General features: G+C 40.9%; 1 protein-coding gene across 1 annotated transcript in view; it reads right to left on the reverse strand.

Moving 5' to 3' along the window:
- Window positions 1-5,325: 5,325 nt before the first annotated feature.
- LOC121290921 (cell surface A33 antigen-like) overlaps window positions 5,326-22,699 on the reverse strand; it is a 31,865-nt gene continuing 14,491 nt past the window's right edge. Inside the window, exons 3-7 of the mRNA XM_041211974.1 lie at window positions 17,957-18,170; window positions 13,813-13,977; window positions 11,589-11,705; window positions 9,909-10,035; window positions 5,326-8,269 (exon numbers count right to left, since the gene is read on the reverse strand). Coding sequence (XP_041067908.1) covers window positions 8,098-8,269; window positions 9,909-10,035; window positions 11,589-11,705; window positions 13,813-13,977; window positions 17,957-18,170 — 795 coding nt within the window. The 3' untranslated portion in view covers window positions 5,326-8,097. The remainder of the gene's footprint in view (window positions 8,270-9,908; window positions 10,036-11,588; window positions 11,706-13,812; window positions 13,978-17,956; window positions 18,171-22,699) is intronic.

The raw sequence follows: 22,699 nt of genomic DNA on the forward strand, positions 1-22,699 counted from the left end.
GGGAAGTGAAAGTCGACACAACAGCCAGAACGCTGTGTCAAACAGCTTGATGCAGTCATCACCACATTAATGAGAAACTAAAGCGGCCAGTGAGATGAGGGCATGGTTGGGGATATCATTCACCCATCCAGCTCTTGTGTTTTGGCTCTATCAATGACGAGGCACAATTGCCACTAATCCGTCAAGGATGCTGAGCAGCCCTTACACAATGGCGTGTTGCAAGTAATAAGAGTTATAAACGCATTTAGTACACAATTCTAAAAAAGATTTTGGCACAGCTCCCTAATGCCACACAAGGGTCCAGAAACTATCTTCATGTGAGGCTGACATCACACGAATGTGAACCTCACAAAGGGAGACTAACACTAAGTGGAAGGATGGCTAATCCTCGCAATAAGACGACAGATACGTAAATAATTATAACACCTTCAGTTGACTAAACCATTCTCATTAATACCAAATGTATTTACAAAAGTGCCAGATTTATACGTTGGTAGCACACTCATGACCCAGAAATGGTTTTAATATTTCTTTATTTTTCTAACCCTGCCACTACGCCTGGGTGCAGCCCCGACATCCACAGCAGAGGTAGGGGCAGCCTACTGACTGCTATGTTCTGATGTCTATGATGATCTTGGCGGAAGTCCTATGGTGGCCCAAGGCCTGAAGGGTCCTGGCCTGATAAGGGTCTCCTGCTCAGGGACAGATGCACCCTCCTTGGCCTGACAGGATGGGGTCACAGGCAGGGGTGTTTCTGAGCAGCTGAATACTCTTGGAGAGTCCTATGTGGAGGCCCCCAGGGTATCGGACTGACATTTATCCTCCCTGTGAGTGCCCGGGGCCCCTCCCTGACTCCTTGAGGAGAAGGGGTACCTGGAAGGAGGTAAAGGTGTCCTGCCCCCTCTCGCCTATCCACTGATGGATCCTGCCAAAGTCTATTATAGCTATGGATTCCAGGACCAAGCGCAAATCCAGAAAAAAACCTGCTGGACCAAGGCCTCCATGGCGGTCGCCACCCTTCCCATGGTGACCTCAAGCCTCACATGTCGGAGCCATGACATCAGAGAATGCAGACAGACTCCTTCATTGTTCGCTTAGTCTGCTAAGTGTCACATCTCTGTCTGATGTTCTGCTGCCTGTTGTTGCAGCTCCAGCATTGTCTCGGCGGCTGCTCACAGAGACTCATCATCTGGTTCAGACTCAATGGCTGCCTGATCTCCAGTACTCCTCCAAGTGCCAGAGACCCGGGCTGTCCCTGCCTCTGACTTCTGTGGAGACGTGTCAGTGAGGTGTTCTCCAGAAAGTGACCCCAAGCTAGTCTAGAACTATGACCCACCGAGGTGTGTGTCTATTCACTAGTGGAGGGTGCGGGTGAACAAAGTGACGGATCTTCTTCGGAGGCTTCCTCTTCTGATGTAGTCTGGAGACTGGGACTTATATGGGGACTGGGGCTTATGTTGGCTGTCCTGGTATGCCTGGACCTGCTGGTGCCTGTAAGAGAGAGAAGACAGATTTAGTTCATAAGCAGACATAACACAAGATTGTATGTCAGTCACTGTGAATGTGATCAACTCACGGAGGTCTCATCGAGACTCGGTCACTGGGATAAGCTGATCTCCTCTTCCCCACAGGAGCGACCTGTGTCCTCTCCAGCCAGTTTGGTGGCATCCTCCTCAAATGTAGTGAAGGCGATGATGTCGGCCATCCTTTCTCCGGTATGGGATCTTTCCCTTCTGTAGTGGGCAAGCTTGGACTGCGTGAAGACAAAAGGAAGAAATGTGATGAAAGGGGGTGGAACAGAGGTTGGGAAACATTCATGCCCCACTGTGTATCATGAGACTTCCCCAGAAGGGGCTGAGAATAGAGTCTGTGCAGCAAGGTAAATGAGATGGTGGTGATGTGCAAGTATCCATCAGACAGTCAGTGCTGATATATGCCCCCTGCTGATGTTCTGTGAGATCCCTTAAGTATGTAGCCCTTTGAGTGCATGATGCCATGATGAGAGTGTGATATTGGAGGTAACTGAAAGTTAACTTACCCTGGCAGAGCAGATAAGATCATTCACCCTCTTCCTGCACTGGATAGTGTTCCAGTTTTGATTGCCAGCTGCGCTGACCTGACTTCCTATGGCCTCCCGGGCCAGAGAGGTGAGGCTGGTGTGCTTTTTGGAGCCATCCCTCGGGTAGAGGACATCCTGGTATTGCCATACTCCTCTAATGAATGGAGGGCACCATGGCAGAAACGGGCTTCAGCCTTCTCTGTTTGCAGCCATCTCTGTGGGTCTCCTGGCGACAGGTGGGCTGGAGAGATTGAAACGTGTCTGCTCAGGTGATGTTTAAATATGGTGCCTGGACCTTCGACCCCATTAGGTAAAGGTGGGGTGGATGAATCCATTCTCGACCCGCCATGCGCATTATTAATGAGCTTCCGAGCATAAATTCCCACCATTCCAACCAGTGAGAAACACACCGCGGAACCCGCCTGCCACAGTATTTAGTTTCAAAAGTAGACAATTCCACTCATCATTTCAGCCTATTCCCCCTGTCCCATTGAACTTATTTCTTCCTATATTGATGCCCCATTTTTTTTCTCTCCTTGTCCTGTCTCTTCCCACCTACATTTGTGATCCTTTTGACACCCAACGCCATGTCAACAATTTCTAGTTTCCTGGCCCTAAACACCTCTTCACTATGGACGTCCAATCCCTCTACATCCCCATCCCCCACAGGGTGGTCTAAGGGCTCTCCGCTTCGTCCTTGAACAGAGGCCTCAGCAGTCCCCATCCACCAGTACTCTCCTCTGCCTGGTTGAACTTGTTCTCTCTTTGAATAATTTCTCCTTTAACTTGTCTCATTTCCTCCAAATAAAAGGTTTAGCTATGGCTACTCACATGGGCCCCAGTTATGCTCGTCTTTTTGTAGGGTACGTGAAACATTCCTTGCTCCAGTCCTACTCAAGGCTTCCTCCCACAACTCTTGATACATCGATGATTGATTCGCTGCCATTTCCTGCTCTTGTCCAGAACAGAACTATCACCCCCAACACTTCATCCCCCTCCCACATCATCTTCCCATGCAATCGCAAGTGTAACATTTGCCCCTTTACTTCCTCTCTCCTGTCCAAGGCCCCAAACATTCCTTCCAAATGAAGCAGTGATTTATCTGTACTTCTTTCAACTCAGTTTTCTGTATTCATTGCTCACAATGAGGTCTCCTCTTCATTGGGGAGACCAAACGCAGGCTGGGTGACTGCTTTGCGGAAAAGCTCCATTCAGTCTGCAAGCACGACCCTGGCCTTCTGGTCACTTGCCATTTCAATTCACCATCTTACATTTCTGTCCTCAGCCTGCTACAATGTTCCAGTGAGACCTAACGCAAGCTTGAGGAACAGCATCTCATGTTCTTATTAGGCACTTTACAGCCTTCTGCACTCAACATTGAGTTCAGACCATGAACCCTTCATTTGTATTCTTCCCCCCCACAGCAGCACCACCGCCCCAAGTGCAGGTCTGTATTTTGTTCTCATGTTTTTGGTTTCAGTTCTGAAGAGTCGTCCTATTGCACTCGAAACATTAACTCTGTTTCTGTCTCCACAGATGCTGCCAGACCTGCTGAGTTTTTCCAGCACTTTTTATTTCAGATCACTAGCATTCACAGTATTTTGCTTCTATTTCAGACTTGGGCAGATAAGTGGCAAGTAACACTCACCCCACACAATTGCCAGGCAAAGATTATCTCTAACAAGGAGAGCATCTATCACCTCCTCTTGACGCTGAACATCATTACCATCAATTTCCAGGGTCACCACTGATCAGAAACTTCAACTGACCAACAACATAAATGCTGTGGTCACAAAAGCAAGTCACAGCTGCTGGAGTGAGTGCCTTTCTACAAGGCACAAGTGAGACTTGTGATGGAATACTCCACTTGCCTGGATGAGTGCAGCTCCAACAACACAAACTGAAGACCATCCAAAATAAGGCAGCCTACTTGATTGGGACCCCAGCCATTACCACCACCACCGGTGCATGACAGCATCTCCCAAACCCATGGCATCTATTACCTAGGGAAAAGGCAGCAGGCATATGAAAACGCCACCACCGGCACAAACGATCCTGACCTGGAAACACATCACTGTTCCTTCTCTGTCGCTGGGTCAAAATCCAGGAACTCCCTTCCTAACAGCACACCTTGACAGTATCTACACCACATGGACTGTAGTGCTTCAAGAAGTCAGCTCAATGAAGGATGAGCAATAAATGCTGGTTTTGGCAATGATCCTGTGAATGTATTTTTTTTTTAAAAAGGTGAGATTAAATTGTTTACCTATGTAAAGCTACAGATGTCTATTGAGGCTGTTGATTTATTCATGAGAAAACAACAGATCAGGATTGAATCATAAAAACTTTTTTTTTTTAAAAAGTCCAGAATACCATTTTGTGAAAACACAACCTGACTCAAGTAATCCTTCTAATATATCTCAAAAAAAAATCAGAAACCACATTATCATTAGAGTTTTGCACATAATGAGCCAGAGAATTTGCTATTCTAAAGTAATCATGGCTTGTTACTACTCTTTGTTATAAAACAGCAACTCGTAGTTATTCTGCCTATTTAATTAAATATTTCAGATGTTGCTGTAAAAAAAATGAGTCCAATAGTATCAGACCTCAGGTCAGGTCACAGCTTTGCACTCATATCTTTTTAGGTTTTATTAAATCAAAAATATGCTCTTGCCTATATAGAGACAAAGGTTTGGTTTTCCTGGGGTCAGTTAATCCTCTGCAATCAGTGCCAGCTGCAGCTAGTAGCTCAGGCTCTCCGCAGGGTATTATAACCTGTATTAAGCCAATTAAAAAAGCTGTATTACCTTATTTACCAAAGAGCTATAATCCTTTTTTGCAATAAATTGCAGGTTTATGAATTGCATAGTATATCTTTGTCTATCTAATTTAAAAGGTTTGCATCTACCTCATGGTGGTAAGGTCAGCGAGAGGAGGATAGTGCTGCTGTAATTTTAAGGAGGCAGTGATAAGTGCTTGTATGGGCTCTTTGAAGAATGCTAAGAAACCCAGGGGAAGCTGTCTCCAACATTCTCAGTTTACACGTTTCATGGAATATTTACCACTTGCCGAGGATGATTGCAACAATATCTAAACCAATTAGAATTTGAGGAGCATGACTGGATGAAACTTCAGCTTGGTTGGATTAGGCAGCAAACAGTTACACCTACTGGTCTTGATGGCAAAATGCTGATGTTCTCAGACTCCATCAAAAATGGAAACTTAAAACCAAATCCCTTAAAAACGACAAGTGCAGTCCATAATAAATTTATTAAAAGATCTTTATACAATGTATTCAACAACATGAGGGCAACAAGTGAAGCCATATGTATCTGTACAAATGCATTAAATTTTATAAAACCGTACAGCACTGAAAATATGAAATTACTTTTGAACATTAACTGTTTTAAAACACAAATTATCAATTTGTGAATTGCCGTTTTTGGAAAGCAAAGGATAACTTCCAAATTAAAAACTAATGCTGATGAGCAATTTCACACTTGTTGATTTCTTCCACTGATTGTTAGTGTGCAGCACCAAATTTTGTAGAAGTTCAAGTTAATTGTTACTGAACCCTCAAGTTCTAGATGCAAATATTGCAGTAAAAATGGCAATTCCCAATTGTTCACATTTAGCTTGAACTTTGGATAACATTAACAGGTCTCATATCACTATATTAATTTTCTTATTCAATGATTCAAGTGCAATCTTTGCTCAGCATTCAGGAGCTAAACATGAAAAAATGAACCCAAGATCAAATTGCTGCAGCAATTAACAAGAAGAAAGCAATTTTCAAAATTGCCCCTGGAATTTTATAGCAACTTTTTCTCAAACTGGATCACAACTGGCTATGAAGTCAGTTAGTTAGAAGGCATTTTTCCCAAAACCCATTTAATAGTCAATTTTTTTAAACAATTGACAATGCTAAAAAAACAATTATACAAATTGTTATTTATAAGATGACGTTTCGGAATGGTAGAACACTTGAAAACCACAATAAATGCACAATGGCTCATTATCAAGAAGGTTCCATATTGTGGCAACCATGATAGAAAACCAGCAAATTATATTCCATTGATGAAATTAGTTTCTTAAGCCGATTAGCAGATGAAACCAATTTCAGATTTTCTAACATAAAAGCTATCTAAAGTATAGTGTAAAGAATACAAACTAATGAATAGAAACAGGACCTCAGTTGAAAATCGTGGTTCTTCCAACTTTGAAAAAAAAGTTAAACTTCACTCGCATGGTTTGAGAGGAGAGCCTTGCCATTCAATTACTTATGAATTTCTCACTGCTATCTATTCATATAACTTTGTAACTCATGATTGATGTGTGTAAGGAAGTTAAGTGGACCATTTTTAATGTGATTGGTAAGGATTAAGTTCCCATTGAATATGATATTTAATGTTTGTCTAAAAATCCAAGATTTCTTTTGCAAACATACCAAGAAACAGTTAAGCATATAAGAGATAGTTTGCTGTGGTATCAGAGTAGCAATATGGCATCACAATGTGGTATTTACAACTGTCAAACATACATCTGTTTGAAAAGATCACATGGTTTATAAAGATATTAAACCCATACTTCAGTTTTTGGGAAAATTGTATTTTATTCTATTAAATATACTGTAATATGAATCTTCTTTAATGCAAGAATATAGGAATGGGCCACTTAGTTTATCCATTTCAGTATTCATTCAGATCATTTTTCAAGAACACACTGACTGGTGTAACCCTCTTAAGTTACAGATCATATATTTTATCAACTGAGCATAGTGTAGCCATTGGAACAATATAGCACAAAAGGGGCTAAAACATCACATCAACATTGCTTCCCTTCTCCACCCTAAGAATTACAGAAGGGATAGGCTTAGAAATAGAAATAAAAGATTATTTCAAATATTTTCACAAATTGGGCCTGGAATTTGAGACAAACTGTTTTATTGTTCCATCCGCATGGCCTGGTTGATAGTTAAGAGGATTATTACAATAGCAATGATGAAATAACCCAAGTCAATTGTGATTGGTAACCGAGCATCAAAAGCTTATGACTCATGAATGATGTTTATAAGTTAAACAGGCAATCCTTACCAATTAAATTAAAATTGTGTTACTACTAAACACTTAATATTTGAAGAAGAGTATGTCAGTATAGGATTGAGGAAAGGTACATGACACATGAAGTCTTTCATAGAAAAATTCAGTTAGTCCAATCCGAGGCTCTTTTTTTAATCTAATTCCCTATTGAAGGTGGTTATTAAATCTGCTTTGACTAACCTTTCAGGCAGTGCATTTCAGATCATAATTTGCTACAGCAATTCCTCATGCCACCTCTGGTTCTTTTGCCAATCACCCAAAGTCTGTGCCCTATGGTTATCAACCTGTCTGACATTGGAAATGGTTTCTCTTTATTTACTCTATCTAACCCTTCATGATTTTAAACGCTTCTGCATATCTCTCAGCTTCTTTGTTCTGCTCTAATTTAACAAATTATACTCTGAAACATTTCCCTGATGTGAGTTCCCCATAAAGAGAAGCAGACACATTCCAATTGCAACCAAGGTAATCAAATTACCGTTAAATGTAGCTATGTTCCAGATTAAAGGATACTGACATTTTTGATTTAGCATTCCTTCTTACAAGCTATTCTAAATTATTTGACTAGAGCTATTCAATTTCCCATATTTGAACATAATTTTAAAGAAACAGTCACTTTCCTGTAAAAAAAATGCCAAATGAAAAGCAACTAAATCCTACTGCCAAATAGAAAAAGTTAACATTATACTTAGAACTTCCACTTTCAAAAGGTAACTGAAATTCAGAGGTATTTGAAAACCTAAAACAAAACCTAGGAAATGTACATTAAGAAAAATAATCTTTTATCAACTTATATGTCTACTCTTATAATATGAAATCATCCCAATAGTATTTAATTAGCAATTTTAAGAACCAAATCATTTCACCCATTAGACTGAGCTATTTTTAGAGAACTGCTCTTTTTACACATCATGATTCTCTGGCACATATTTAGGTTTATTGGGAGGTGCCAATGGAACTCACAGCAGGACGGGGAGAGTTCTCGCCATCATTCTCATAAGGAACATGATCATAATAGGCTCCACGATATTCACGCTTCGCAGAATCTTGCTCAGGATATTCCTCTTCATCCTTCCCCTCTTCGTATTCTTTTCTGTTGTGTGTATCCCTAAAAAAACACCACAACATAAGGAAAGTTGCAGAAAAATTTTTCATGTGGAACATGAAAATCTTTCATTCACCAAGTTTGCATTTTTTTTATTCTTTCATAAGACGCAGGTATTGCTGCCAAGGCAAGTGTTTGTTGCCCATCCCTAATTGCCCTTGAACTGAGTGGCTTGCTAGGCCATTTCAGAGGGCAGTTAAATGTCAACCATGCTCGGGGGGGGGGGGGGGGGGGGGGGGGGGGGGGTCTGGAGTCACATGTAGACCAGACTTACAGATTTCCTTCCCTAAAGCACATTAGGGAACCAGATGGTTCTTACAACAATTAAGGATAGTTTCACAATGACCATTACTAAGACAAACTTTTTAATTCCAGATTCTATTAATTAACCAGCTGCCATGGTGGGATTTGAACTGGTGTCTCCAGAGCATTAGTCTGGGCCTCTGGATGACTAGCCTAGTGACATTATCACTACACCACAATCCCCTATTTGTATTGGCAGCTTAACATCTTCCATCTTAAAAGATACCAAGTCAGCTTGGGACTTCAGGTGATAGTGCAGGTGTAAAGGTGGCACTTTCAGGAGGATTCACAATGCCTTTTTATTTTTCGAATGGATCAATGGCCGTTCATGGCATTTCCAAAAAAAACAAGCACACTGCTTTCCCTACCTGCCAAACCTTGTGTCAGATGCTAGACCATCTTCACTAACAGTCCCCCACTTCTGAGGGTCACAGTGTCCCCTGAGCCTTTCAGCATTAAAAAAATACATAACTCGAAATTCTGTAGTTTTTCTCTCCAATTTACTGCACTTTGCTATTGCCAAAAGAGGAAGTGAAAACAAGAAAAAAGCTTTAAAAAATACATAAGCCAAACACGGAGCTGCCTCGGAGAGTGAAGCGCTTTTGAAAACAATAAATATAAAATCAATAAAATTTTAATGAAACACATCCCCTTGTGACTGTCACGAGATGGGACATTTTTTATTTTTCAGGAAATTTTTTTATTTTTAATTCATAAAAGCTTTAGGAAACCACATCCCACCAAACGAAACATCGCGAAACAGTGCGATGACGCTGGGATGCACACCCGATGTCATTACGTGTCATTTTACACGCCAGTTTGTCGGGCCTGCCCCCACATGTAGACTGAAAAATCCAGGGCCAACATTTCAGCTGATGGCCTTTTTTTCCCCATTCAGGTTTCCTGTGTGCACAGTAATTTGCTTTTGATTGGAGACAGTGACAGGAAGTACATGGCTAGCAACACTTGCAACCATTTCTGAGGCTCCCATTCAAAGTTACTAGGTTTAAAACTAAATGGGGTCCTGGAAATAAATCTAATAGACGTGACATTGCTGGGGAGGGGCCTATACTGCAGTCAATCAGAAACAACTCAGTCAACTAGAGCCTCACATTAGTAGCATTCAACTTCAGTTAGAGAAATGGCAACAGCACTTCAAAAATAAACTAAGACATGAAAAGTATTTTCAACTAGATATCCAGCAATTTAGTTGCCCCATCCTCTGAATGAGATGTTAAACTGAGTTTCTATCTTCCTGTCCAGGCAAATGTCCAAGATTCGATGTCACATAATTTGAGAAGTAGGGGTATTACCATGCTCTATTATAATTTCTACTTACTCCATTTCGTAATCTTCAGGTTCCTTTCCATCACGACAACAGCAACAATAAATAACAATGCCAATTATTATTATGGCAGCTATTACACCCCCAATAATTCCACCATAAAAGCCAAGGTTCATTGAGGCTGAAAAAAAAAATTTGTACATGGAATATTATTTTACATTTAAACCTTCATACAAGTTACTGTTTTTGTACAAGAATATACACAAAGATTCCCTCTTGTTGCAATTGAGGTTCATGAGATTGTTATGTTTGGGCACAATGTCTTTCATTGAAGATAAAATGAAGAGAGGGTCATGTGACTTGTTCTGACATCTGCTTGACAACAGGCTGGGCCAAAGCAAGGTTCAGACTGTGTTGCTGGGGTGATGGTGGAAGGTGTGCATGGCTGGCGACAATAGCAGCAGTGTCTGAATTCACAATGGGTAGATTGATTCTCCCAAATTCCCAGAAAATTGTTGAGAATGTTAGCTTGTAAACAACTGTGCTTTAAATTGCTAATTTAATTCCAAGGTGAAAAAGTTGGCTTCTCAAGGGTAGCTAATTAGCATTTCTACCTAGACACAAGGCCCATGTGATTCACATTGCCTTAAGGAAAGGAAGCAGAGGAAGCCATTGTCAAGATCAGCTTACAAGCTTTGCTACAAACCAACAATATCAGATAGGTAGTAGTTTTGTGTGGTCAGCGGAGAAAAGAGGCTGTTTTGGCTTTCTGAGCTTTCACAGCTGGATGTGGGAGGGAGACAGTCTCTAGTCAAAGAAACGCCAATGATTCTGGGAGATTAGTCCTGGTGTGGCGGGGGAAGAAGAATCAATCTTTACTGCTGGTAGTGCATTTAGAAAACTCATTGAAAATGGAGGATAGACCTGACGATGGTAACTCTAAAAGTTACTACTCAGCAAAACAGGGATATTGGAAGCCACTGAAACTGTAGACTGTTTGCTTTAAGGACTGTAATTCCATGGGGAGTACGATATGTGACAAGTATAAAAGGGGAATGTACCTTGCCTACAAGAATAGTGTTTAATCGATAGTGTCTAGTCTTTTGTTACAATGAAAGTTTTAAAATGCAAAATCTTGTCATGTTATCTTTTTAGCTATTGGAACGCTATCCAACCTTACATCTTATGTTATTCTTTGTTAATTGGTTACCCTCCTCAGCATTGCAATTTCAACAATCCAGCAATTTGGGAACATTATTGGTTCATGTGGAATTCTATTATATGTTGGCACCTTCCCTTCCCTCCTTCCAAAAATAGATACATTGTACATATTAACTCTTGGCAAATCATGCTTTCCCCAGTCTTAGTGATCAACAAAGGAATACAGGAAGATTAAAGCAAGTAGATGTTATCACATTCCAACTCCTGTCGTGCTCAACTACTCAACTCCATTGCTGCAGACAGCATTTCCCACATGTATTCTCCACTTTCTTGCTCATGCTCTGAACCAACAGTGAATAATGACGTGGGAAATCTACTACAATATATTGATTTAGTAAGCCACAATATTTGTCTAGCCCAATAGTATTAATTAGTATATTTATAGGTACAGGAAATAAAGTTTTAATGAAGAGGAGTGCTACACTTGATTTTACATTACAGAAACTTTTGGCAATAGCAATACAATAAAAATAAAATCAAATTAGATGGGCTTATTTTAGCCACAGTACTTACGAGGCATTACTGCCAAGGTTATGTTACAGAAGGCTGATTGGATTTTATTACGTGAGGTGCATAAGAAGAAGCCAGTTGTATCAGCTGAAAGGTTTTTTAGTAGTAATCCATCTAATTCTGTGGGAAAAAGTAAGAATTTTTTTTAAAAAATGCAATATGTTAGGGTAGCTTAAGTTGTGTTCCCACTGAACTTTAAACTAAAATGTACAAAAAGTATTACAGTGTTTGGTGGACCTTACCAAATAAATTCACCATGCTTGAAGAGTTTTGACAATAACCAGATAGACCAACGAGAAATATTACCTGTTAAACAAGGTAACTATCTTATGCAAGGAAGAGAAAATAATATTTGAAAATGTAACTTGTCTTAAATTGGCAATTGATTGAAGAACTACTTAATGTCGGAAGATGGCTCTCCCTTTAAATTCTAAATGCTGGAGAAGTCTGGATTGAGAAGCTACAGAAGAGAGAGTGTTGTTTTATCCTTGGAGGGAATTCAGCTTTCAGGTGCAATTAGAGAAAGATATTATTCTATGGGGTCATCCAAGAGACATCACTAGATAGTTCAGAATACAGGAGGAAGAAAGAGTGGCCATTTGCTTGGGCAGTAGAGGAAGATGGAATTCACCAATCCAGCAAGTTCCTGAGTTATCAGAACTTTCCAATAAATACTTCGGTGTTCTAGAAGTCTGAAGTGAATGGTGGTAATAATGCATGGGTGACATTGAGAAACAATGTGAAATTGTGGATCACTACCTAATAGGGTGAAAGGGGCTTTGATTAAAAGGACAGTGCTAGTGGTGGAGAATTTGACAGTTGGGGCAGCTCTGCAATCATTACTGGCTGTCCCGAGTGTTGTCCCGCCTAACTGGTGCGCGGATAAAGAACATCGCAGGTTGGTAGAGGGGGGATGGAGGCTTGCTGAAATTTCTACAAGGTTATACCAAAAGAATTTGCATTAGTTGAGGATCCATTTGGTTTTAATGTATTGGAAATGATACAATTCTTGTTGTGGATTACCAGGCACTAAACAGTGGAGATGAGATAGAAGTAGAGATCTGAAGACAGTTCAAAGCAATATGGAAGAACAAAGTACAGTACAGGGTGATTTCAACTATTTCAAGACAGACAGAATAAAGGAAATGCATGTGGTCAAAATGAATAATGTGTTTTAGAATGTATTCAGAGCTGCTTCCTGGATCAAATTTTTGTTAGTTCAGTAAGAAGTACTGTTTAATTTTGTTCAGGGTCACGAAGGGCAGAATAACAGCAAATAGTAATTACAACATAATTAGGTTTAATGTAAGAATTAAAAGGACAACGATAAGGGTGCCTGGCCAGACAAGTGTGAAGCAACAAAACACAAGGGAATCTACCCCCAAATTAAATAGGCAGAGGTGGCACAGACTGACTGATCAGGAATTTGAAATCTACAAAAGATGTAGAATGCACAAAATAAATACATTCCAAAGTATAGAGTTCCATGGATAGATAGAAAGATTAAAACCAAACAGATTTAAGAAAGAGACATACAATAACAATGCTAGAAAGCCTAGTGAGGTAGTGAAATCACGAGATTAGTTAGATCAAAAGGGAATACAAGAAGACTAGAAAATAATACAAAAGGTAAAAGCAAGGGTTTCTTTAAGCAAGTAAATGAAAAAACATTAGGATTATTGAGGGACGAAGGAGATAGACAAAGGATGAAGGTATAACAGAGACATCATGCTATGAGAATGGAAAGTAGCTATTCATGTGCTCAAAAGGGAAAAAAAGGATAAATAACTATAGACCAAAAAAGTCCTCAATTTGAAATCCAAATATGTAAGCATTTAAGAATGCATGGGTTATTAGGGGAGAGCCAGAATGGATTTTTTCCAAAGGCAAATTGTATTTAACAAAATGTAAAGAAAACTAAAATTGTATAGCTAAATTTAGAGTACTGTGTGCACTATTGGGCACCACATTATAGAATGGACATTAAAACCAGGCAGGGCATGCAGGGTAGATTAAACAGTATGACACCAAACAATATTTTCTATACAGAAAGGGTTGTTATAGCATAGAATGCTTTGCATCAGGAAATCGTTGAATCCGAGAGCACTGTTTCTATGTTTTTATTGTAAGTTAACATCTGGTTAACAGGAGAAGCAATTTTGTAATATCAATAAGACAGATCCAGCATATTCAAGTTTAGATATAATTTAAAGCAAGTGCTACTAACCCTGAGAGGACATTTGGGGCAATGCTCTTTTCTGATTCATTCTATCGAAACTCTCCCAACTGTAGGTTGGTTTTGGGGATCCTTCCTCGGAGTAACAGGTCAGTTTAACAGTTTGTCCATATTCAGCTTTTCCTTTAATCGCACAAATTGGTTTTGATGGAGGTACTGCAAATCAAAGTCATTATAAATTATTTAGGAGTTTTTTTTTTAAATTTACCCCTCAAAGCAGTTACCATAAAAAGTTAATAAAATTAATATACTATCATAAACGTGAAATAATTTGAGAGGTGCATTATGCAACAAGTTGCTAGATATGATCAGGCCAAATCTTCCATGTATTATCATACTGCTCCTTTCTACTTACCTTGGACTAGAGCTACAGATTTTTGCCTGGACTTCTGACCCAGGTCTGCTGAGAAACGTGCAGTGTAGTTGCACCGGGAGACCTTCTCTGCAGTGCAGCAGCATTGGGAAAAGTGAAGCCAGGCCGCCTTTTTACAGCACTAGTTTAAGTATGCCAGCTACTTTGGCAAGCCAGGAGAGAAGGTAAGCATCTAACATAAGTGGATAGAATGGGTCACAGGGCAGGGTGGGGATGCATGCATGCAGGGTGGGTAGGATCCAGTACCTTAGTTACCCAGGGGTTTTAATCCTGCTAACTTTTCCTGGGTAAGAATAAGGCAAGAGTGTCAGAAAACCATCTGAAGTCTCTGACTTAGCTCAGAGTTTCCGAGGGTTCCAGGTGCAGAATTATTGCCCAATGGAAGACGAAGCTTCCTGGGCAGTTCCCATGCAGTCCTTGGGTGGGGACTTCCAGGGGTTCTGTCATCACATTTTTGGGGTACCATCAAGGTACAACACTCCAGAGATCGGAAGATCTGGGCCTTTGTCTTTAACATGCCAAGACACACCCACAAGATTGTTAGACAAACAAACAGATATTCAAAAGCTTGGGAGCAAGTGCATGAGTGCGAGAGTGAGAGTGGATATTTAGGGAGGCTAGGTCATTGAATGATTTGAATATAGTTTGTAAAATACACAAACGACTTACAGATAAACTGTAAGGGATTTAATTTTGTGTCATTTTTGATATCCTTGCAGCATTTATGATTGAGATGTAACACAGGAATGTCCATTATTGTGCAATATCCCGGTTACTATACTCTTAATTTTAAAACGTCCAACATCAGGTACTGGAAGGAAATTGCATTTGTTTGTGGGGGATGGGTTGGAAGAAAGAAAGGGGAAAATAAGAAAACATTGTTTGGTTTAACATTGAAATGGCTAAATATGGCTAAGTAATATTGCTCACTAGTACCAGACTAACAAAAAACAGAACATAAGAAATAGGAGCAGGATCATATGGCCCCTCGGGCCTGCTCCTCCATTCAGTATGATCATGGTTGATTTGATTGTGGCCCTCCACTTCCTTGACTGTCTCCCATAACCTTCGACTCTCTTATTGATTAAAATTCTGTCCAATTCAGCCTTGAATATGTTCAATGACCCAGCTCCTCTGCTTGCTGGGGAAGAGAATTCCAAAGACCATCAAAGAAATTCCTCCTCATCTCCATGTTAATTACCTTAAATGGGAGACCCTCTACCTTAAACTGTGCCCGCTAGTTTTAGGATTCCCCCATGAGAAGGAACATCCTCTAAGCATCTACCCTGTCAAGCCCCCTCAGAATGTTTCAATAGGATCGCCTCTCGTTCTCCAACCTTCAATTATTATAAACCCAACCTGCTCAACTGTTCCTCAAAAGAGAAGCCCTTCATCTCAGGAATCAGCCTTGTGAGCCTTCTCTGAACTGCTTCCAATGCAAACATATCTGTCTTTAATTAAGGAGACTTAAACTGCACACAGTACTCCAGGTGCCATCTCACCAATGGCTTGTACAGTTGTAGAAAGATTTCTCCATTTTTATGTTCCACCAACCCCACCCCCCCCAACCCCTTTGTAATAAAGGCCAACATTCAATTTTCCTTCCTAATTACTTACTGCACCTGCAGGTTAACTTCTTAGCTATTCATGTACTAGGTTCCAATACTTGGGTTGGGTTCCACCAGGACCACTTGGTTTCAGATCCCATTACAACCTTTCCAAACATGGACAAAGGAACTGAATTCCTGAGGGGCGAGGTGAGAGTGAATACCCTTGACATCAAGACAGCATTTGACCAAGTGTGGCATAAAGGAGTCCTTGCAAAATTGAAGTCAATGAAAAATCAAAGGGAAAACTCTCCTCTGGCTGGAGTCATACCTAACAAATGAAAATGGTTATGGTTGTTGGAGGGAAAGCTCAGGGTAGTGTCCTAGGCCCAAGCACCTTCAGTTGCTTCATCAATGACCTAGCCTCCATCATAAGGTCAGAAATAGGGATGTTCGCTGATGATTGCACAATTTTCAGTACCGTTCACCAACTTCTCAAACTGAAGCAGTTCATGACTGCTTGCAGCAAGAGCTGGATAACATTGGGTTGATAAGTGGCACGTAACATTTATGCCACACAGGTGCCAGACAATGACCTTTTCCTATAAGGGAGAATCCAACTATCTCTGCTTGACATTCAATGGCATTGCCGTTGTTGAATAATCCACCAACAACATCCTGGGGGTTACCATTGACCAGAAACTGAACTGGACCAGCCACAAAAATACTGTGGTGACAGGAGCAGGTCAGAGGTTGGGAATTCTGCAGAGAGTAATTCATCTCCTGACACCCAAAGCCTGTCCACCATTTATAAGGCACAAGTCAGGAATGTGATGGATCTGTCTGGTTGAGTGCAGCTCCAATAACATCCAAGAAGCTCAACACCATTTAGGACAAAGCAACCTACTTGATTGACACAGAGATAAAAACAAAAAAACTGCGGATGCTGGAAATCCAAAACAAAAACAGAATTACCTGGAAAAACTCAGCAGGTCTGGCAGCATCGGCGGAGAAGAAAAGAGTTGATGTTTCGAGTCCTCATGACCTCATGAGTCCTCATGAGGACTCGAAACGTCAACTCTTTTCTTCTCCGCCGATGCTGCCAGACCTGCTGAGTTTTTCCAGGTAATTCTGTTTTTGTACTTGATTGACACCTCATCCACCACTTTAAACATTCATTCTTTCCACCACCAGCACACAGTGACAGCCGTGTGTACCATCTACAAGATACACTGCAGCAACATGCCAGGCCTCCTTCAAAAGCACCTTTCAAACCCATGAACCTCTCATCTAGAAGGACAAGGGCAGCAGATGCATGGGAACATCACCACCTGCAAGTTCCCCACCAAGCCACACACCATCCTGACTTGAAGCTATATCACTGTTCCTTCTCTGTCGCTGGGTCAAAATCCTGGAACTCTTCCTAACAGCACTGTGGACAGAAATACAACACATGGATTGCAGCAGTTTGAGAAGGTGGCTCACCACCAGTTTCTCAAGGGCAATTAAGGATGGCTAATAAATGCTAGCCAAGCCCACATTTCATGAATGATTAAATTGAAATGGCTGGATGAAAGTGCCAGTGACCTGTAAAAAAAACTTCATACAAATTTACATTGCATTTTATAACTGACTCCAGGTGAACATATCAAGCAAACTAAAAAGTGATGAAAAAAACTTAAATGCATCTTTTCTAGTGCCACCATTTTGCTCCCCTGTTAAAAACTAAATTTCTGCGAATGTCAGTTATTCTCCGGTGTATCTAACACACACACAAACACATGAGCCAGTTCAATACATGCAATTATGACTGCAAAGCTTTTCCCCTCCTGGACCGAGAGCACTAAAATATATTGTAAAGCACTCACTGCTTCTGCAGTCATAATTAACAGGATATAGAGAACAAATCAGCGACATTAGTTCACGTAAAGTAACATTTTAATCCATAAATGCTGCGCAAGTTTGAGAACCATTAAAAATTTAATTCCAAAGCAAACAACAGTAGGTGATTTATAGCTAAGAAGTATGTGTATGGTATCTTACAGTTCTCTCATACCACCTGACAGGCTGTGTTGAAGAGCTGTGCTATGGTTCATAGCCACTAGTATGCATCATAAACTAATCTTTCTCTTTCAATTAGAATAGTGCTTATATAAATGCTGATAACATTACTACTTGCATGAATGAGCAGAAACAATTTTTAAAATGTCCTTACCCAACACAGTCACATCTATACTGGCTTTCCGGCTGCCTTCTAAATCCAAAGGAGTTGTAACTTCAACCCCATAGGATCCGCTGTCTGTCATAAGTGATTTGCTGATCACGATTGAGCAATCATCTTTTTCAATGTCTTTTGTGAAATTCACTCTGCCCTCGTACAGCTTTCCATCTTTACGGATTCCGCCAAGGAAGTACAGGAATACATCATCCTATTAAAAAAAAGGTTCAAATCAGCAAACTCCTGTACTGGCAAATGCATAGAGCTTGTTGGGTTTCAGGTTTTCAGATGACTGCTTCCTCATTCAGAACTTTTCAAGAATCTCTTTTATGGAACTGCACGATCCTGATAATTAAAAATGACATATTGCAAGAATATATTTAATGGATTAAAGTAGGTCTCATGCTGCACTCTCACCCCCTTCTAACTGTTGTGTATTTAACACTGGTTGCATTTTCAGGCTGAAACTACCATTTAATAATCAATAGAGATTCAAAGCAGAAAACCTTCGGCGCATAGTAGACACAACGTATATAAACTAAATACAACTAGGAAAATCCATATTGGGTTAATTACCCATTGCAACAGTTGCTGCAACAGTATATGGTTAGTCAGAGAATACTGAAGCAATACTTGCCTTACAATACAATATGACTTTAACCAAAGCATGCAACAGGCAAGAGCAGTTTTGTATCCTGCTTCCCACCATGTCCAGTGACGTAATGCACTGTGAAATGGGCAGCTGATTTGTGGTCACCTGGTTTCCATTATCACCTTAAAAGAATTTCACTTCCAAAGTATTGTCTACTAGCAAAGTGAACACCATAGCTTTCACCTTCAGATTATTGTAGATATTGGCACGTCATCTGCATTACAATGTGAACTATCATACAAGTCACATGTAACAGTATTCTCTATCCACCTTCTCAAGGACAATTAGGGATGAGAAATAAATGTTGGCCTTGCCAGTAATGCCCACATCCCAAGAATTAATTAAAAAACATACCAGGAGGAAATTGTTGAATTCCCAGTTTCAACTTTTAATTTTTTTTAAACTCTTTCGAAATTGCAAAATTACATCCAAAAGATAGTAATGGATTTAGTCATAGAGGTCTGCAGCACAGAAAAAGGCCCTTCGGGAAAGTCCCATCCTGTCCACCCTATCTATGGCCCTCATAATTTTATACATTTCAATCATGTCCCCTTTAATCTCCTCTGCTCCAGGGAAAATAACCCCAGTCTATCCAATCTCTCCTCATAACTAAAACTCTCCAGCCCAGGCAACATCCTGGTAAATCTCCTCTGCACTGTCTCTGGTGCAATCACATTCTTCTTATAATGAGGATTCCAGAACTGCACACAATACTCTAGCTGTGGCCTAACCAGCATTTTATACAGTTCCAGCATAACCTTCCTGCTCTTATGTTCTAGACCCCAGCTAATAAAGGCAAGTATTCCTTATGCCTTCTTAACCTACCTGTCTCACTACCTCAAGGTGAACATGCACACCAAGGTCCCTCAGATCCTCGGTACTTCCCAGGGTCCTATCATTCATCGTGTATTCCTGTACCTTGTTTGTCCTGCCCAAGTGCATCATCTCACACTTATCCGGATTAAATTCCATTTGCCACTGATCAGCCCGTCTATATCCTGCTGTAACCTAAGGCTATCCTCCTATTTACCATCCCACCAATTTTCGTGTCATCTGCAAACTTACTGATTAACCCTCCTACATTCAAGTCTAAATCGTTTGTACCACAAACAGCAAGGGACCCAACATCGACCCTTGTGGAACCCCACTGGATATAGGCATTTGTCACAAAAACACCCCTTGACCATCACTCTCTGCTTCCTGCTACTCAGCCAATTCTGGATCCAATTTGCCAAATTGCCTTGGATTGCATGGGCTCTTACCTTCATTATCAGTCTCCCATGAGGACCTTATCAAAAGCCTTGCTGAAGTCCAAGTAGACTACGTCAAATTAATTGCCCTCACCTACACACCTGGTCACCTCTTCGAAAAATTCAATCAAACTGGTCAAACATGACCTCCCCTTAACAGAACTATGCTGACTGTCCTTGATTAATCCCTGACTCTCCAAGAGTAGATTAATTCTGTCCCTCAGAATTGCTTCCAATAGTTTCCCCACCACTGAGGTTAGAATGACTGGCCTGTAGTTCCCCAGTTTATCCCTTCCTCCCTTCTTGAATAATGGTACCACGTTGGCTGTCCTCAAGTCTTCTGGCACCTCTCCTGTGGCCAGAGAGGTATTGAAAATTATTGCCAGCACCCCTTGCCTCACTCAACAGCCTGGGATACATTTCATCTGGGCCTGGAGATTTATCTACTTTTAAGCCTACCAGGCCACTTAGAACCTCCTCCTTTTCTATGCTAATTTCTTTAATTATATCACAGTCCTTCTGCCTGATTTCCATACCCATGTTGTTCCTCTCACTTGTGAACACCTACACGAAGTATTCATTTGGAACCCTACCTACGTCTTCCGGCTCCACACACAAATTACCACTATGGACCTTAATGGGCCCTACTCTTTCCCTAGTTATCCTCTTACTATTAATGTACTTGTAAAATAACTTTGGGTTTTCCTTTATTTTATCTGCCAATGTTTTCTCAGGCCCCCTTTATTTCCTTTTTAAGTTCCCCCCTATATAATCTATATTCCTCTAGGGCTTCTGCTGTTTTGAGCCCTCGGTATCTGCCATAAGCCTCCCTTTTTCCCTTTATCCAATCATGTATATCCCTCGACATCCAGGGTTCCCTGGATTTGTTGGTCCCACCCTTTACTTTTACTGGAATATGTACTCTCCCTATTTCCTTCTTGAATGAGTTCCACTGCTCTGACACAGATTTACCTAAAAGTAGCTGCTCCCAGTCCACTCTAAATCATATCTGATTTTATTAACATCGGCCTTCCCCCAATTTAGAGCTCTGATTTCTGGCCCATCCTTGTCTTTTTCCATAACAACCTTGAATCTAATGAATTATGATCACTATCTGCAAAATGTTCCCCCACTGATACCTCTACCACTTGCCCGGCTTCATTCCCTAAAATGAAGCCCAATTGCTCGCCATCTTTTCTCTTGTTGATTGGATGATGTCTCAAACACAAACACCATTTCATTAAAGCAATGTGTACACTATAATGTACAAAATTCCAACCAAATTAACTTGGCTGCTAGAGGTGATTAAGAAATTTTGTGTTTTCCCTCCAGAACACAGGACATATCAGCTAGTATTATCCGTGGCTCAGCTGGTAGCATTCTCACCTGAGTCACAAGGTTTCAGGTTCAAGTCCAACTTCAGGGCTCGAGCGCAAAACAAAGACTGACATTCCAGTGTAGCACCGCACTGTTGGACTGTCTTTGAGACAAGATGTTTAACGGAGGTTATAGCAGAACTTCGCCATTAGACTAAACATTGAAATCTATGTAAGGGCATCAAGTTGCCCTATCTCCAGGACAAAGATGGCTGCCACATGCATTTCAGCTGACACATGCAAGCAGGCTACCTTCACCTCATCTGAGGTCACAAAAGGAGCACCACCTTGTGCTCAGAGCAGAAGCCACCACACTGGAAACAACACTGAATCACTGGGGTTTATCTCACTTGGTAACATGCACTGTGATTTATTGTTAACACTGTAAATGTTGAGACATGATCCCAGGCATCAGACTTTCCATTCTATTAAGGAAAAAAAGGAGATGAAGTGAGACAAAAGCAAAGTTCTATGGATGCTGGAAGTCTGAAACAAAAACAAAAATAGCTGGAAAAACTCAGCAGGTCTAACAGCATCTGCGGAGAGGAATACAGTTTATGTTTCAAGTCCGATGGCTCTTCATCAGAACTAAGGAAAAATAGAAATGAGATGAAATAACTTGGATCTATATTTCATCACATTTCTAATTTTCCTGGGCTTATATTTCATCTCATTTCTATTTTTCCTTTGTTTAGATGTAGAGTCATATGGACTCAAAACGTAAGATGAAGTGAGACTGCTGGGCAGATGTGCAGCGTGCATCGATGATAAGAGTGGACCTATTCAAGGTTGCTTCTACACTGGATGTGTTTCTATTGAATGTCAGAGCATGTAGTCCTCCTGGATTAGAAACACTTCAGGTGGAACGTGCTTGAATCAAATGTGTCCTGGCATTGACACCATCCTGTTGACAGTTTTGACTCCTGAACCACCCGGCCATCTCCCTGCTTAGCAAGGGGGCCATTCTGATCTTCATCTTTCTCTCTAGCACTTCACCCTCTTCAAGGTCCACATCTCTCTGGAGGGCCAAGTTATAGAGAATGAGGAAGACCACCATGCTGTGCAATATCCTTGAATGAATGGTGGGCAGGGTGCCACCCAATCAGTTGAGGCATCAGAACCACATTTTCAGAAGCCTGATGACCTGTTCAATGATGGTCCTAGTGAGTAGATGGCTTTGGTTATGCATCTGTTTGTTGGGGATCTGCAAAGAGTTGAAAAAGAGTAGCCATCTCAAGGGATGGCCTTGTCCTCTAATATCCACCCATGGAGCTTGGCATGAAGAGCTGCAGCACCCAAGACTCCTGGACAATGAAGGTGTCATGGCAGCTGCCAGGATAGCAAGTGCACACATGATTCAAGGTCGTGTTGTGATCACAGAGTAGCTGAATGTTTAGGGAGTGGAAGCCCTTTCTGTTAATGATTCTCACTGGCCACTCTCTGGTTGCTTTGATGGCCACAT

This window comes from Carcharodon carcharias, chromosome 18 (assembly GCF_017639515.1).
Source record: "Carcharodon carcharias isolate sCarCar2 chromosome 18, sCarCar2.pri, whole genome shotgun sequence".
NCBI lineage: Eukaryota > Metazoa > Chordata > Chondrichthyes > Lamniformes > Lamnidae > Carcharodon > Carcharodon carcharias.